Source organism: Mesoplodon bidens (assembly GCF_964165515.1).
Source record: "Mesoplodon bidens genome assembly, chromosome: 15".
Lineage (NCBI taxonomy): Eukaryota > Metazoa > Chordata > Mammalia > Artiodactyla > Ziphiidae > Mesoplodon > Mesoplodon bidens.
In genome coordinates, this window is record NC_138171.1 from 34151239 (window position 1) to 34169962 (window position 18724).

General features: G+C 44.2%; 1 protein-coding gene across 1 annotated transcript in view; it reads right to left on the minus strand.

Moving 5' to 3' along the window:
- Window positions 1-662: 662 nt before the first annotated feature.
- Window positions 663-18724, minus strand: part of KPNA7 (karyopherin subunit alpha 7) — a gene marked incomplete at its 3' end in the record, with an annotated part of 53344 nt that continues 35282 nt past the window's right edge. Inside the window, exons 5-12 of the mRNA XM_081255141.1 lie at window positions 18322-18404; window positions 17624-17892; window positions 16159-16241; window positions 13624-13887; window positions 11466-11699; window positions 9762-9944; window positions 5810-5956; window positions 663-791 (exon numbers count right to left, since the gene is read on the minus strand). Of these exons, the coding sequence (XP_081111267.1) occupies window positions 663-791; window positions 5810-5956; window positions 9762-9944; window positions 11466-11699; window positions 13624-13887; window positions 16159-16241; window positions 17624-17892; window positions 18322-18404 (1392 nt within the window). The remainder of the gene's footprint in view (window positions 792-5809; window positions 5957-9761; window positions 9945-11465; window positions 11700-13623; window positions 13888-16158; window positions 16242-17623; window positions 17893-18321; window positions 18405-18724) is intronic.

Consider the following 18724-nt stretch of genomic DNA (forward strand, 5'->3'; position numbering starts at 1 on the left):
GCCCAGTGTCCACTGAATCATAGATTTGTTCTCACCACTGGATGAGAAGCTTGTGAGACCACGAACTGCCTTCCAGCCATATTTTGGATGGACACCCATACATCTTTCCTCCTTACCTGTCAAGGACCAGCAAAGACTGTGCTTTGGGCATGACATTTCCATGTGACGCTTTAGAGCAAAATATAACTTTAGTCTCTACACTCACATCATACAAATCGAGTCCAATCCTCCTTTAAACATACCCCACATCCATTCCCACACCACCTAGTACTGTGTTTCTAGGTCTTTCCTATCCCAGTCACTCTCTCCCTTTGACCACTGCCCACCCAGCTCTCCTTCAAGAATGTTCTATATTAACAGGCATTACATGACAAGGAAAAGGGAAGGGGGCCCACAGTCAAATAAATATAAGAAATATTGGTTAAATTGCAACTCAAAGTTTGTCTAGGTAGCTATAGACCATCCCACTCTGAAGATCTTCCTTGAAGATCCTGAAAGGTAACCACTAAACCACATGTTCTTAGGAGATGGATTCCACGTGGCTTTAAGGTACAAGTGGTTTAACTGCGTTTTTGATAGATGGAGGTGAAAGTGTGGAAATTTTTATTATCATTCAAGTTTTAAAAGCTTTATACCTGTGGTACACCAAGGGGAAGGGGTTCTTAAAGAGGTGACTCTTTGGGTCTGGTCCCTGATTTAGGAGTTGTGGAGCTCTGGTATGTGTTTGTTAAGTGCTTTAAGAATTCATGGTCTTGGTCCCGGGCTGGTAAGGTTGTGCCAGTTTCTTCTTCCTTCAGGGGAGAAGAGACACTGTTATACCTTCAGGCTCTCAGCACATTATTCCTGCACAATTGACTCCTTCACATCTTCTGTGGATTAGAATTTGCTCTGTCAGACTTGAGGCTCCCTCAGAGGAGAGATCAAAGGAGAGAAGCATTGAACTATTGTTCAGGATGGACCTTAAATGCAGTTTGTGCGTGTGGTGAAACATATATCCCGTAAAATTTACCCTTTTTCACCACGAAGTAGACAATTCAGTGGCATTACTTCGCCACCACCACCGTCTGTCTCCAGAGCTTTATCATCATTTCAAACCAAAACTCTGTACCCATTAAACAACTCCCCGTTCCCATCTCCCTCCCAGCCTCTGGCAACCACCCTTTTACTTCCTGTCTCTATGAATTTGACCACTCCAGGTCCCTCATGTAAGTGGAATCATACAGTATTTGTCCTTTTGTGTCTGGCTTTTTTTTTTTTGGCCGTACCGCGTGGCATGTGGGATCCAGTTCCCCTAACCAGGATCGAACCTGTGCCCCCTGCATTGGAAGGGCAGAGTCTTAACCACTGGACCTCCAGGGAAGTCCCCTGTGTCTGGCTTTTTTTTTTTTTTTTTTTTGCAGTACACGGGCCTCTCACTGTTGTGGCCTCTCCCGTTGCGGAGCACAGGCTCCGGACACGCAGGCTCAGTGGCCATGGCTCACGGGCCCAGCCGCTCCGTGGCATGTGGGATCTTCCCAGACCGGGGCACGAACCTGCGTCCCCTGCATCAGCAGGCGGACTCTCAACCACTCCGCCACCAGGGAAGCCCTCTGGCTTATTTTTAAAAGCAGTTTCACTATAAAGAACATTAACCTTACATTGAGTTACGGGTATGATAGGTGTAGCAATTGCTTCTAGATCAGAAGTCTTTAACTTGGAGCCCTTGGAGGAGTCCTCAGGAGCCATCTCCCCTTTAAGGGATGAGTTTCCTAATTACAAGGTTTTCTTAGGAGGCTTTAACCCAGAAGATGCTAATCACTGTTCTGGGTCTTCTCTGCTTTGAGAGCATCCTCTTGGTCCCAGACGAAGATTAGCTGCCACTCATTAGGAAGAGCTACCAATCTGGTCATATTTACTGTATGGCTCTGGATTTTGCTAATGATTCAAGTGTGACACCTAACAGAGTGTAAACCCCTAGTCCCATGTTTACCTGGCCACTTAGGAACTTTGATCTCACCTTCCTCATATGAAAAATATCTAATCAAAAACTACAAAGAGTCAATGAATCTACGACAAAGGAGGTGAGACTATAAAATGGGGAAAAGACAGCCTCTTCAAAAAATGGTGTTGGGAAAACTGGACAGTTTACATACAAAAGAATCAAACTGTACTACTTTCTCAAACCATATACAAAAATAAACTCAAAATGGATTAAAGACTTAAATATAAAACCTGAAACCATAAAACTTCTGGAAGAAAACATAGACACCAGTCTTAGTAATATTTTTTTTGGATAGGTCTCCTCAGGCAAGGGAAACAAAAGCAAAAATAAACAAATGGTACTATAGAAAACGAAAAAGCTTTTTGCATAGCAAAGAAAACTACCAACAAAATGAAAAGGGCTGCCTACTGGATGGGAAAAGATATTTGCAAATGATATATCTGATATGGGGTTAATATCCAAAATATACAAAGAACTCATACAACTCAGCATCAAAAAAAAAAAAACCTGATTAAAAATGGGCAGAGGAACTGAATAGATATTTTCCCAAAGAAGACATACAGATGGCCAACAAACACATGAAAAGATGCTCAGCATCACCAGTCATCAAGGAAATTGCAAATCAAAACCACAATGAGCTATCACCTCACACCTGTCACAGTGACTATTATTAAAGATACAACAAATAAAAAGTGCTGGGGCTTCCCTGGTGGCACAGTGGTTGAGAGTCTGCCTGCCGATGCAGGGGACACGGGTTCGTGCCCCGGTCCGGGAAGATCCCACATGCCACGGTGCGGCTGGGCCCGTGAGCCATGGCCGCTGAGCCTGCATGTCCAGAGGCTGTGCTCTGCAACGGGAGAGGCCACAACAGTGAGAGGCCCGCGTACCGCAAAAAATAAAAAAAATAAAAAAATTTTTTTAAAGTGCTGGCGAGGGTGTGGAGAAAAGGGAACCCTCGTGCACTGCTGGTGGGAATGTAAGATGGTGCAGCCACTGTGGAAAAGAGTATGGAGTTTCCTCAAAAAAATTAAAAACAGAACTACCACATGATACAGTAATTCCACTCCTGGGTATATACCCAAAGAAAATGAAGACACTAATATGAAAAGATACATGCATCCCAATGTTTATAGCTGCATTATTTACAATAGCCAAAATATGGAAGCAACCTAAGTGCCCACTGATAGATGAATGGATAAATGATATGATACACACACACACACACACACACACACACAATGGAACATCACTCAGCCATAAAAAGAATGAAATCTTGCCATTTGCAATAACATGGATGGACCTAGAGGGCACTGTGCTAAGTGAAGTAAGTCAGACAAACACAAATACTGTATGATTTCACTTATATATGGAATCTAAAAAGCAAAACAAACACAACAGAAACAGAGTCATAGGTAGAGAGAACAAACAGGTGGTTGCCAGAGGGAAGGGGGGTGAAAGAAATAGGTGAGGGAGATTAAGAGGTACAAACTTCTAGTTATAATATAAATGAGTCATGGGTACGAAATATACAGTATGGGGAATATAGTAATATGTAATATCTTTGTATGGCAACATATGGTAACTAGACTTACCTTGATCATTTCCTATACATTTAAAAAGGTATAGAAATATCAAATCACTATACTGTGTACCAGGAACTAACGCAGTATTATAGGTTAATTATACTTCAAAAACAAGCAGACTCATAGAAAAAGAGATCAGATTTGTGGTAACCAGAGGTGGGGGGGTGGGAGGGGAAGGCAAATTGGACGAAGGCGGTCAAAGGGTAAAAACTTCTAGTTATAAGATAGTTATTAGGAATGTAATGTGCAACATGAGTAATATAATTAACACTGCTGGGACTTCCCTGGTGGCGCAGTGGTTAAGAATCTGCCTGCCAATGCAAGGGACACGGGTTTGATCCCTGGTCCAGGAAGATCCCACATGACGCAGAGCAACTAAGCCTGTGCACCACAACTACTGAGCCTGCACTCTAGAGCTCACAAGCCACAACTACTGAAGCCCGCACACCTACAGCCCATGCTCCGCAGCAAGAGAAGCCACCACAATGAGAAGACTGTGCACCACAACAAAGAGTAGCCCCCACTCACCACAACTAGAGAAAGCCTGTGCATAGCAACGAAGACCCAACACAGACAAAAATAAATAAATAAATAAATTAATTAATTAAAAAGACACTGCTGTATGTTATATACGAAAGTTGTTAGAGTAAATCTTAAGAGTTCTCATCACAAGGAAAAAAATTTTTTTCTTCTATTTCTTTTATTTTATACCTATGATATGATGGATGTTCACTAAACTAATTGTGCTAATCATTTCATGATGTATGTACATCAAATCATTATGCTGTACACCTTAAACTTATACAGTGCTCTATGTCAATTATGTCTCAATAAAACTGGAAGAGAAAAACCACAATGGGATACCACTCCATACCCATTAAAATGGCTATGATCAAAAAACAAAACACAAGAAAACAAACAAAAACAACAACAATAACAAAAAGAAACAGAAAACAAGCATTGGTGAAGATGTTGAAAAATGGGAACCTTTGTGTGTTGATGTAAAATGGTATATACACTATGGATAACAATATGGTGGTTCTTCAAAAATGAAAAACAAAATTACCATATGATCCAACAATTCCACTTCTGGGTATCTATCCCAAAGAGATAAAAGGAGGAATTCGGACATATCTGTACTCCCATATCCATAGCAGCATTATTCATAGTAGCCAAAAGGACAACCCAAGTGTCCATCAATGAACAGATGAACAAAATGTAGTATATCCATACAATAGAGTATTATTTAGGCTTAAGGGGGGAAATTTTGACAAATGCTACAGCACAGATGAAACTTGAAGACATTATGCTAAGTGAAAAAAGCCAGTCACAAAAGGACAAATACCATACAATTCCTCTTATGAGGCACTTAGTAGTCAAATTCACAGAGACAGAAAGTAAGATGGTGGTTACCAGGGCCTGGCGGGGAGTCGGGGGAGTGGGAAACGGGACAATTTATTGTTTAATGGGGACAGAGTTTTCATTTGGAAAAGTTCTGGAGATGGACGATGCTGATGGTTGCACAACAGTGTAAAATGTACCTAATGCCAGTGAACTGTACACTTAAAAATGATTTACATGGTAGGGACTTCCCCAGCGGTCTAGTGATTAAGACTCTGCCTTCCAGTGCAGGGGCTGCGGTGTGGTCCCTGGTCAGGGAACTAAGATCCCACATGCTGTGGGGTGTGGCCAAAAATTAAGAAAAAAAAAAAGATTTACATGGTAAATTTTATGTTACATATGTTTTACTATAATAAAAAGCTTTAAAAAAGTATCTAATGCTCTCTGATCATTATTCCCTGCTCCTGCAGGAATTCTGGGAGCCTTTTGTTGAGTTCATTCCCAATCAACATATTCGGGAAAGAGACAAAATGCAGTAAGTAGCAAAAAGTTTGTTCAAAAGCTGGGCCTGCCTTCATTGTTTGTATTTCTCAGTACAAAGTCACTTTAGCATCGTACTCCTTTCTTCCCCCTCTCCCTCCCCCAAGAGAGGTGAGTAGGGGAAAACAAAAACAAGAGTGAAATTCTACACCAGAGGCAGCAGGACAAACTTCTATGAGATTAATGGGTCTAGAACAGCTTCCAGGAGCCAGGAAGCTGCCACTCAAAGGTGGCCTGGATAACATGGATGGGGAGAAACTCAGGGCCAAGTCATGAGAGAATCCCGCCTGTCCATCACCCACATCCCAGGAACAGCTCAGGTACCTGCCAGGTGATCACCTGCCCAGGAGGTCTGGGCACTTACCTCAGAGAAGTGTCTCTCAGTAATGTTCAGAGCAGTCAGGGCAATCTGACGGTTCTCGTGAAGTTGCAAAGCCTCAATTCTATCAATTCCACCGAGTCCTTCTATCAGCAGACACATGTTTTCCTTCTGAGAAATCTTCTCTGCTGCCTGTGGGCCGTAGAAGAGTGAGACTCTAAACCAAAGCCCTTAGGACGTGGGGCTTCACCTCAGCAGAATCGGACGAAAGCCACCCATTCCAGAATGGGTGGCTGTAGTGTTATTTTCCCAGACTGATTTAAAATTGCATTGTCTTCCTCTCATTTTGGATATTTGTCATCTGTCTCTTGAGGTTTATCTTCACTGCACAAAATACAGTTTTTTTTTGTTTTTTGTGTTTTTTTTTGCTGAATATGCCATCATCTATATATCCATCACTAAACACTATTTGGTAGGTATCTCCCTTCTAATTAATGGAGATTGTTTTAAAAACAGAGAAAAGGGGCTTCCCTGGTGGCGCAGTGGTTGAGAGTCTGCCTGCCGATGCAGGGGACACGGGTTCGCACCCCAGTCCGGGAAGATACCACATGCCGCGGAGCGGCTGGGCTCGTGAGCCATGGCTGCTGAGCCTGCGCGCCTGGAGCCTGTGCTCCGCAACGGGAGAGGCCACAACAGTGAGAGGCCCACGTACAGAAGAAAAAAAAAAAAACGATTAAAAACAGAGAAAAGAATGTGCAAGTGATGCTATGTAAATGCAGATGTTCTGGCCCTGCACTCCCTGGAAAGCCTCGAGGGGTAGGGCAGGAGACTCTGGGTGACAGAAGCCACACCATGGCAACTAATGAGGTCCCTGGAAACAAATGATGTGATTTGATTTAATCCAATGCTGATCGTTGGATTTCTCACCCATGGGTATTCACTCACTCAACATTTGTACATATACTATGAGCAAGGCATACAAAACTAGAAATAAAGGTAGGATTTAGAGAAAGCCTTTTCATAACTCACACTATCGGGGGAGACAATAATTGCTGTAGTATAGAAAGTATAATATCCTGGGATAAACCATATTGGAAAAGAATATAAAAAAGAACGTATATATTTGTATAACTGAATCACTTTGTTGTTCAGCAGAAATGAACACATTGTAAATCATCCATACTTCAATAAAAAAATTAATTTAAAAAAAGAAAGTATAATAAATGATCAGAGTTTTAATTTATAGAAAGAAGATGTGCACAAGAGGCTTGGAAAGTATCAAGTTCTTAATGGATAGTACGGTGCCAGGGTCCATCACAGGGTAACAGCATCCCCAAGAGAAGGAATGGCAAGGACAAAGTTGTGAGGGAATAAGTGCTGCATATTTATAGAAAAGGGAGTGGTCCAGCTAAACAGAATATTTGGGGGAAGTGGAGAGGGAGAAAGAAGCAACTTTGGCATCCTGTAGTGTTCTGCTGACTATTTTGTAAACAGAAATAAAAACAAACAAATGAACACAAAACCCAAACCTTCCTATGGATCAAATTAAATATTGTTTAGGCCATAATTTATCTGATGAGAGTTTGCACTTCTGTCTAAGCCTTGATACCTTCTAGTCCTATCTGTACATCCAAAATGAGCTCTTGGCTTTCAGTGAAAAAATGGAGGTAAGAACCAATGTGCTAGGTGAGCCTCCAAGAAAACTGGGAAGTGGGGGATGCCCCAGGGCAGTAGGAGCCCTGGAGAAGGATTCTGGACTTTGACAGAACAGCAGATGGCCCCCAAGTTACTTCAGAGAACCACAACTGCACTCTGCTGCCCACTTGAAACTGTTTTCTATTTCATCTTGATTTCTCTCAGTGTCCCACGTGCCACTATCTGATATAGGGGCTTCACTGGTCCATCAGATGGGATTTGCCCAGACTCTCCCAAGAAAAAAAATCCCAAGTGTTTAATTCAAATGAATGAAATGAACTTAAATTTCTATAGCCCCCCAAGTGTGCTTTCACACGTTTTTTATGTCCAACTTTGCCTCTGGCTGCCAAGTGGGTACTCTGTGTCTGTGGTTTGCTCAAAGTCTAAGCGTCTAATTGGGCTGTTTCCAATCTGTTCTTGACTCAGGGCAGTTCTTTCCAGGACAGTTACATGAAAAGGATGCTTTAAGTGAGCTTTTAAAAGGAGTCCTCTGGGGACTTCCCTGGTGGTCCAGTGGTTAAGCATCTGCCTGCCAATGCAGGAGACACAGGTTCGAGCCCTGGTTCGGGAAGGTCCCACATGCCACGGAGCAACTAAGTCCATGTACCACAACTATTGAGCCAGTGCTCTAGAGCCCCCAAGCCTCAACCACTGAAGCCCGCATGCTCTGGGGTCCGTGTGCCTCAACTACTGAGCCCACGTGATACCACTACTGAAGCTCTCACGCCTAGAGCCCATGCTCTGCAACAAGAGGAGCCACCGCAATGAGAAGCCCATGCACCACAACGAAGAGTAGCCGCAACTAGAGAAAGCCTGCACGCAGCAATGAAGACCCAGCACAGCCAAAAATAAATAAATAAAAATAAATAAAAGGAGTCCTCCAGTGTTACTTTGAAACTTTTCAAATGGCTTAGTCACATATAAAAAGACCTTAACCAAATGAATATTGCCAGCCTCCACGATGGCCTGAGATGATCCCAGCCTCTGGGTATTTATGCCCCTGTGTAGCCCCCTCCCATGTTGAAATGGACTGATCTGTGTAACCAATAGGATACTGTTGAAATAACCTCCTTCTCAGGTCATAAAAGACATTGGGGCTTCCACTTTGCTTTCTAAGGTCACTTGTTTCAGGGGAAGCCAGTTGCCATGATGTGAGGGCACCCAAGCAGTCCCAGGGAATCCATGTGGTAAGAATAACTTTCTAGGCATGTGAGCGAGTCATCCTGGAGGCTGATCCTCCAGCCTCCACCAAGCCTTCAGATGAAACTGCAGCCCCAGTTTCCATCTTGAACTTCATGAAAGACCCTGAGCCAGAACCATCCAACTATGCTGCCTCCAGATTCCTAACCCCAGAAACCATGTGAGATAATAAATGTTTGTTTTAAGCCACCAAGGAGTAATTTGTTGTTCAGTATACAACCGACACAAATAGTATGTAAATACTGGCTTAACTTACATTTCAGAAATAAGACTTTTCTAGAATTCTAATTCAAGGCTTTGTGGTCCATTTTCCCAGCCACATAGCTGAATGGAAAAGGAACTCTACTATGGTCCCTCGAGATCTATCATCGCTAACGTCCTGCTGCTTCCTTCAAGTATATTCTATGTTTCAGTCTTCCAAAAGAGCCAGCCACGTGGTTCATTGACTATTTTTTTCCTTGCTTCAGACCTTTGATTTGTTTCTCCATCTCACTCAGAGCAAGTCCACGTTCTCACAGACCTTCCGTGATCTGGCCCCTGGGTCCCTTGAGCCTGTTTCCCACCACCTTTCATCCCTTTGTTCTGCTCTGGCCACACCCCCCTCCTTGCTTTTTACGGTTTCCTTCACCTAGAGTGCTCTTTCCCAGGTATCCACAGGACTCACTTCTTTCAGGTCTTTGCTCAAACGTCCTTCCTCAGTGAAGTTTCTCCTAACTACTACATATAAGAGATAACCATCCCCTCTCCACTCTGGGCCATCAGTAACTACCCCTCTATCAGATATATTTTACCCGTAACTCTCTATCTGATGTGTCTGTTCCCCTCCCCCCTAATACATAAGCTCTATAGAACAAGGACTTTGTTTTGTCATTTCCTGAACATCTAAAACAGTGCTGGGCACACAAACACTTATCTGAGAAAATGAAGATGATGGACCTTCTTTGAAAGGCCTCTTGTCTTGTCATCCACAGGATGTGTGGACAAAGGGAGGGGGTGAGGAAGTGGAGAGGAAAAGAGAATCCTAGTTAGGTTTTAAGGACCAAATTAAACATCTTAATTTAGAGACTGCTATTTAGAAACCCACCTGTTCAGAACAGCTCACCTGGAGGATAAAAAAGAGGATGTCGAGAATGATGAGAACAATTTTGGTGTCTGGGATGGTGAGAAGATTTATTAGTGGCTCCAGGACTCCAGCCTGGACAAGCTGGATCAACTGGTCCACGGTGCCCCCAGTTGTGAAGTTAGCCACTGTCCAGACAGCCTCTTTCTGGACTTTAAATTCTCCCTGCAGAGAGAGAACATTTCCTTTCTTGACAGATCCTGAGGAATTTAAATATAGTGATGCAAACATGGTTCAGTTTCTAGGTAGGCTGGACTACCTAATTCCCAGGACTATATGTGCAATTTACACAGAATCCCTTGGCAACCTGCCTTTAGTTTTTGAGCAGAAGACAGCATCTTTGAGAAGCCAAGGAGGAGGAAAGGCAGACTCATGTGGGGTCTTAGAGGGAGGTTCTAAGTTCAAACAGACTCACTTTCTTAAGGCAGGTTATTGGCAAAAGAGAACCAACATCACCCAATCAATACAAATTAGGGATTTTAGGTTATAGTGACCCATGTCTACATTTCTAGTCTTTCTGCTCCAGTAGAACTTTGGACAAGAAGCTCCAGAGCTACAAAGTTGAGCACACTGTCTGGAGAGGACAGAGGAAAGCCACTGAGATAACACTCAATGCATCCCTTACATTTATAAAAAGCACTTGGCCCAGAGAGAAGGGAGTCATTTATCACAGATCCTTCTATCCCTTTGCAGGAGTTATTCCCATTTTATGGCTGGGGAAAACTGACTCAGTTTAAAACAAAGTTAAAAAAAAGAACCACCAAAAAAAAAAAAAAACCCAAAAAACAACAACAAAAAAAGTATGGCTCCAAGCAAGCTATAGTTCAAAAGGTGCAGTTTGAAAAAAGATTACTTCTTGATTCTGACTGGATGTTTCTGATTAGAATATGTACAGACTCACAGCAGGATAGGAAATGTCCAATAGACTGGAAGATGCCATGATTTGGGTAGCAAACCTGGGCTAGCTTTTTGTACCTATGCACACCTGGGAACCCACCAGCCAACCTGAGAACAGGACACGGCCAGTGCCTCCTTTTCCCCATCCTACTCAGTAACCTCTGCCCCCAACCCCAGGTCACCACTCCTGACTTGTTTCACAAGTCGATGGTTTAAACATAGCTCATCCACTAAAAGGTGACAAAAAGAAATGCTGACACTCGTAATTGCCCTGGGGAAAGGAAGTGGGAATCAGGAGGAAGAAGGAAGCTTTATTGTATTTCTACTGTTATATCTGGATTTTCTATATATATTACCCCTTTCATCAATGTGATTTTTACACTGCAAAGGCCACGTTTCTTCAGTGTATAATATCACTGTAACCCAATACGTTTTGCCTCCTAAAACAAAACAAAACCAAACCTCATCCCTTTTTGCCAAGGAGAGTAGATGGCACATTCTTTTAACGCTAGAGATAAGCCAGTATTTACCAGCTCAAGATTCCTCTGGGTATTTGAGCTGTGGGATCACCTTTTCACTGGCCAATGCTTGCTGAGCCTTCTAAATTTTTAATGGATTGTCCAAAATGGGATGCACCTTTCTTTTTTTCAGGGAGAGTTAGGAAACTTAATGTTTCATAGGTTCGTCATGATCTCAATTAGTTTTGCTTCTCAGCCTGCCTCTGAAGAGCTAAAGGAGTTCAACACAGGGCCCGTTGGAGAGTAACCTTTTGTCATGTGGGTCACTTACGTTTTCTAGAACAGCCACCAAGGGAGGCAGCACACCGCAAGCGATCAGCTGCTGGATGTGCTGGCGGGGCCCCGCGGCCACGTTGCTTAGGGCCCAGGCTGCCTCCTTCTGGATGGAGGAGCGGGGGTGTGTGAGGAGCTGGGGCAGCACAGCTAGGATGCCCGCGTCCAGGGCCAGCTGGGTCTGGTGGTCCGTGCCTGTGACAATGTTCCCCACAGTGCGCAGAGAGGGGGTCTGGAAGAACAAGGTGAGAAAGTGTCACCAAGTACCGTGAATTCATCACCATGGAAGGTGACCATTGCACCAAGCTCCGTGCCCTCCCAAACATCCGTCGTGCTGTGCTGATGGTTTTCTGGAAGCCTGTGAACAATGATTATATCCACGATCCTTATTAATTCCGTGCATCCATGGCTGTTTACATAGTTTAAAGGTACTCGCCAGCCTCCCAGTAGTTCCAGCTCAAGTGGGATAGAGGTCAAGAGATATATTATCAAATGATGCCGTCCTTTTCATATCCTTACATTGGGAAAATTGGTAAATTGATGGTTGTCTTTACAATGTAATAATTTCTACTGAATTTGTATTTAGCACGAGTATCAAGTTTCTGTTGTAGGGACTTCCCTGGTGGCACAGTGGTTAAGAATTCACCTGCCAATGCAAGGGACACGGATTCCAGCCCTAGTGTGGGAAGATCCCATATGCTGTGGAGCAACTAAGCCAGTGCTCCACAACTACTGAGCCTGCGCTCTAGAGCCCGCGAGCCACAGCTACTGAGCCCGCAAGCCCATGTGCCTAGAGCCTGTGCTCCACAACAAGAGAAGCCACCGCAATGAGAAGCCCGCGCACTGCAACCAAGAGTAGCCCCCACTCGCCGCAACTAGAGAAAGCTCGCGCGAAGCAACAAAGACCTAATGCAGCCAAAAATAAAATATAAATTAATTAATTAATTAATTAAAATAAATAAATAAATAACTACTCAACAACCACAAACCACTTTGGGAATGAGGCTGGTCCCTATAATTAACCTCATTTAAAAAAAAAAAGTTTCAAAAAAAAATAAAAAATTTAATTTAATTTTAAAAAGTTTCTGTTGTATATGTTATTAGAGCTAGTGAAATCTCAGTGGCATTTTTGTTTTGGTGTATTCATAAAGCTTCTCTCAATAACTCTGAAGGTCCCCAGGACGGGTCTATGATTGGGCTTAAGACAACTGTCCTAGGAGGGCTGACTGTGGATTTATTTTGGTTTCTCTGCATGGTAGTGGCAGCCCCAGCACAGCCCATAAACAGTTCTAGAGTTTTCCTAGCCTATCATGCTAGGTATCTGCTACTCGAGTGAGAGATGTTGGAAGTGCCATAGGCCAATCACAGCCTTGCCAGGACTGCCGCAGTTGGGCCCCAAGCCCCCACGATAAACAACTTCTTGAAGATGTTGTCTTCACACCTTCCATGCCCCCAGCACTATCCCCAAACTAACCTTGACTTCTGAGGAATGCTACCCTCATCTCAGAACAGATGATTGCTAAGACTGCATAATATACAATATTAGGCATAGAAATCAAAAGGGGTACCCATGCTTCAAACTACATTTTCAAGAAGTATATTATGTAAGTGACTTATGTCTCAGAGTCAAGTATTTGACCTTGGTTTTACTTACTTTTCACCTATATCTGAAGTAGTCTAAGAGAACCAGCTGGGGAGAAGATAAGGGGGAATTATCTTTTATACTTGAGTAAGAAATTCAAATGTTACGAGCTTCACGTTAAAACACACACACACACACAAACATGCACAACAACTTGTTAACATCTACATGCATAGACCAGTAGAATGAAAGGCCACAAAAGAATAGTTCACTGGGTGGAGGGATTATAAGCAATTTTAATTGGTGCTCTTCTATCTTTTCTAGTTATCAGACCAAGAAAAAGTAAGTCACTGAATACCCACTAGGATTTTGGATCAAAGTCAATTCAAGTCTTTGGCTACAGTGTAGCAGAGACCAGGGAAATGCAGATGAACAGCTTTGTTCCAGGTAAAGGATGAACGTCAGCTGGGGAAGGCTGGGGGTTGGGGAGAGAACAGAACCTGCTCGAGTGACGATGACCCACAGACGCTAATCTGAAGGCCCCTACAGAGACGACACGACCCGGGACACTTACCAAGACATTGAGTTCTGAGCTGCTCATGAGCTCAACCAGCCTGGGCAGGACCCCCGTGTCCACCACTTGGCTGATGCGTGTATCAGACCCATCAGTGAGGTAGGACAGAGCCCAGCAGGTGTCCGAGAGAACCTCTCCGTCTGGGTGCCACAGGAGGTAGAAGAGGGCAGGCAACATCTGCTTCACTGCGTGGTCAGAAGGGTATGGGTTCTTGTTCCGGCACAGGTTGGACAAGGTCCACGCGATGTTCCGCAGGAATGTGACCTGTAACGAGGAGACTGTCTCCAGCAAGGGGTGCAAAGAAGGAAAACACCAATGGCAATGTGTCCTGACCATCTTTGATCAATAGGATTGACCCGCATGAACCCAAGCCTTTGAGCTTCAAACAGGAATTTATTCTAGGTAATAAGTACAGGAGGAACACAGAGAATGAGCTTTGTTTTATATGCAAACGTCAGATGGAGGTTTCCTTATATTCTTCAAAATGTCCTTCCCCACTTGACTCGATTGATGACCTAATTTCATTTCTCATTGATGAAACAAAGATCAAGCAGGAGTTACTTGGTCTTCCCACCAGCCTATGAACTCTACCAACATGTCCTAACCACGTTTTTGATCTTCTAGTTGAAGATCAGTCTTCCCATCCAACCCCAGGATCACCTCTCTCCTCTGGATCAGACCCACCAGTACAGAAACACACTCTGCGACATTCAACCCCTACCCTTGGCACCTCTCCAGCCATCACCCCACTTCTATTTTTCAGAATCCATCCTCAAGGAGGCATCTGTATTCACTGTCTATCTTCTCCTTCTACCCCTTCTAGTCTGGTTTCTTCCCCTACTTCTTTGGAGTTAGTGATGAAATCAGTTCCTTCCAAGTCACCAAATCCAAGCTTTTTGAAAAAGCTCTTTTTTGCCATCTGTGATACCAAGCCTGGTTTTGTATTGCCAAATGGGCTGTTTCTTCTCATTCTTCTTGGCAGGTTCTACTGAGTTCTGAATTTCAGAGCCCTCAGGACTTGGTCCTGGTTTTCCTCACACTCTAGAGCAGAGGTCAGCCAACTTTTTCTGTAAAATGCCAGATAGTAAAGTTTTTCAACTTTGCAGGTCACGTGGTCTCTGTTGCAACTTATCCATTCTTCCCTCGTAACACTGCAAAAGCCACAGCAATATGTATGTAAATGAATGGGCGTGGCTGTTTATTTCAAATAAATAAAACTTTATTTAAAAAAACAAGCAGTGGGCCAGGTTAGATTGGCTGATCCCTGCTCTGGTTGACCTTGCCCAGCTGGATGACACATACATGCACAATCATCTAGACAGACCTGCATATCTATCTATCTGTTGTTGCTGCAATGGTGCCTCTCACTGGCTTCAACTTAATAGGTACAACTAAGGCTCCGATTCCTTCTTCCCTCTATCCTCCCCACATCTCTAGGAGGACAGTGCTCTAAACAAACTAACCTGAAACCCGAGTGCATCCTCGCTTCTTTCTGTCTCCCCCTTCTATGCCCATCAGAGCAGCAACCCAGGTCCATCTGCTTCTCCATCTTCCGCTGCTATAATCCTACAGCAAGCAGCCAGAATGGTCTTTCTGGAAAATCAGGCCACTTTACTTCCTGCCTTGAAATCCTCCAAAGCCTTCCTTTTGCCACCAAGATGATGTCTAAGTCCCTCGTCCTACTTGTCATCTTATATTGCTCTCTCCTTGCAAGCTCCCTTGGTCATGCCAGCCTTTTTCCGGTTCAACCATATCAGGTTCTCTCTCACCTTGAAGGCAGGGCATGTATTCCCTTGACTTTTGGAAGCTGCCTTCTCTTCGTTTTTGTTTGAGGCAAATCTAGAACCCAAATTTCATTCCTAACCCAGGGAGCCCTCTAGTGTTGCCACAGCAATCGACTTGGACCCTAAGCTTCCAACCTAAACCCTATTTATTACCCAGGAACAGAACTGGTGAGCCACTAATTCTGTCTGTGCCCCTGGAACAGAGAGCTCAGTCATCTACTTTTGCAGGATTGTAAGCTTAGAGAAACTTGAATGGATCTCTTCTAATCCTCAACGGCCCCCGCAAAGAGAGATCAGCACTACTGCCCTTGAGGACAAATTTGGATCAACTCTTACGCAAAGTAATATTCAGTCCTAGGCCTTGTTCATCACTGCTATCGTTAGGGGGCTGGGCAGCAACCACACGGCCTAGCATTGATTTGGAATTACATACCCCATTTCCCAACTTTGGGAACCTGTTACCTAAATAGGTTACCTCATTAAAAAGACGCTCACTGGGGACCTCCCTGGTGGTCCAGCGGTTAAGAATCTGCCTTCCAATGCAGGGGATGCGGGTTCGATCCCTGGTCAGGGAACTAGGATCCCACATGCCAGTGGGCAACTAAGCCGCACACTGCACCTACTGACCCCATGCACCACAACTAGAGAGAAGCCTGTGCACCACAACGAAGAGCCCGCATGCCGCAACTAAGACCCGATGCAGCCAAATAAATAAATGAATAAATAAAATTAATTAAGAAAAGACATTCACTGGTGTACTTGATGAAACCAGGGTCAGCAGATGTGGAATGGCATCACTCAAGATAACGTCGTCTCTGAATTTTGGTCCATCACCTACAAATAGACAAGAACATGACACTCAAAGAGAGAACAGAGGGAGTCCTGGTTTGGGTGAGTAATTCTTCACAAGTCTCTGCAAAGGGGGAGAGGCCAAAACTCATTCCTGGTTTGGGCAAGTAGTATAGCCATGAACTAGACCCTGGGTCTCTGACATGTTGGTTGAGTAGGTGGCCTGACGTGGAAATCAGGCACCACACAGCAGGGATTGCTATAAGCAGAGTCTCTGGACCCACCAAGGAGCCAGCCAACTGGGCCCAGGCAGCACACTCTAAATGCTGGTGGCATTTCACAGCATGGTTCTCAGGAGACAAAGGCCACTATGGACCAAATTGTCTTCCCAGAAGGCTTTGACATGGGGCAGTAACTTCCAAATGCAACTCAGAACAAAGTCTGGGAGATGGATAGATTCTAGCCATCAGTTGTCTGCTACTTTGGCTAGAATACCAATTTTAGACCCTAGACGTCTCAGCCTGTAATTCTTCAATCATCAGGCAAGGTATAAGTTATACTACACCACCCGATTTTGCCTGTTCCTTACTGCACTAAGCAAAATGAGAGACGAAGTCTCTGTAATAGTTGCTTTATTTCTGCAAGCTTTTAAAAAGTAGACTTATTTTATATTCTGTGTTTGCTAATTCCATCCTCTGAAGTCCTTGGAGGTCTAATCACATTGTTTGCTTCTGCTGACTCAGTCATAGTGGATTGTTGACTTTCTGAACTTGAAATTGCTAATATTTGGCTGACCTTAATTTGTCAAAATCCTGAGGGGCCCAACTGAGTTTGTTTCCCCCAGAGAGCGTCACATTTATATTCAGCCAGGGATCCTGGAGCTCCTAACCTGACAGCACTCACTCCCCAGCTTGTGTTTTCCCAGACCATGCAGGGAATACAGCATCCAGTCCCAAATCCATGAGGCCAGTCTTAGGATTGCGTTTTCAGGGGAGACTTTTATCCTAAACTAAGCAGACATTTTCGTGTGTATTCCCTGGGCAACTTTCACTGAAGGTAGAATTCTTTTAGGGTACTGGGTGATGTAAGGGTCTGTCATAAAATCCCCACATTGCATGAGCCAAAGACTTGTCTTTTGTTCCTGAAGCCACTAAGCCCTGAGGCTGTAGGACCCCAGTCTTGGCAGGTGTCCCTACGCAGCCTGGAGCTTCAGAACATACCATGTCTTCTAGCTTCAGCTTCAATTTTTGGCCTCTGAACTTGACTCTGAATTTTGGAAAGGCCCGTTCTACTCTTCCCAGCATTGCTAGGTATTTATACTTAAAGTGTCTGATCTACAATACTACCCAAAGAATTCCTATCGCATGCCACTCACAAGGCCCACCATTTTCTTTGCCCCTTGCCCCCCACCGAGGGGAGAGGCTCACCTGCTATATTACCAAGGGCCCACACTGCCTGTTCACACACAGTCATATGAGGGGAAGACAGGAGCTCAACCAAGGGCTGGATGGCCCCTCCGTCCACGACAGCACGCGTCAGCTCCGAAGTACCGGAGGCAATATTGGTCAGAGCCCAGGCTGCCTCGAGCTGCAAGCGGGGATGAAGGGATGACTTCAGGAACTCCACCAGCCTGGGAATGAGCCCTGCATCAACAATCAGCTTCAGAGGAGGGTTCTTTTCCCGGGACAGCATTTTCCTTCGCAGTGTAAGAGAAAAGACAAGAACATGTCCTGTGAGGCAGGTAAGAAGAACCTCCTTTATGGATGTTCTTGGCATTCCTAACTATCAAATGAAACAAACCGCTGGGCCAGAGCTCCTTCATATCCTAGAGTTCAGCCTGTAGCACTCTGCAGTGATGAAGCAATATTTTTCCCTTTAGTTATTATCTATGAGCCGCCATTCCTGTTGAGGCCAATTTAAATTAAGCCATTCATCTCTGACCACAGTTGCATATCTTAAGTTGTTCTCAAGGACAGTGTAGAGGAGCAATTTCATCTCACTTTTGGATGGACTGGCCTTTTCTTATATTGTGTGGGCATTTTGCCACTGCCAAGAAACCAAATAGGCTGCTGGAACCCATTTCTAGCTATGCATCTGTCAACAATACAAGTCTCTTTGGCGATACCTGGCTGCCTGGGTGGCCTGGAAACATAGTTCTGGATCTGAGGCATTGACACCATTGATTATTTCTTGTAGGGTGAGTCTGACCTGCAAGGAGACATACATTCAAGTCAGAGTCTCTGCCAAAAGGAACCATAGGTCATCTAGTCTAGCCATCTATCTGATTAGAAGAAGCTGGCTTGAACACTATGTCTCAATGGGTATGCTGGTCTGTATTAGGGGAAGGAAGAATATTTGGTGGTCTCACTGATTTGTGGGACACTCCCCATGCTCTGGGGGATAGGTAATTCCTATCATCACTTGGATCTCCAGCACCTTTTTATCCCATGCAGTAAGAACATGCTAGTGGGTGGCAGCAAAAATGGGAGAACAAGGACCTCAAAATTCTCTCCTCCAGAAAAGCAACA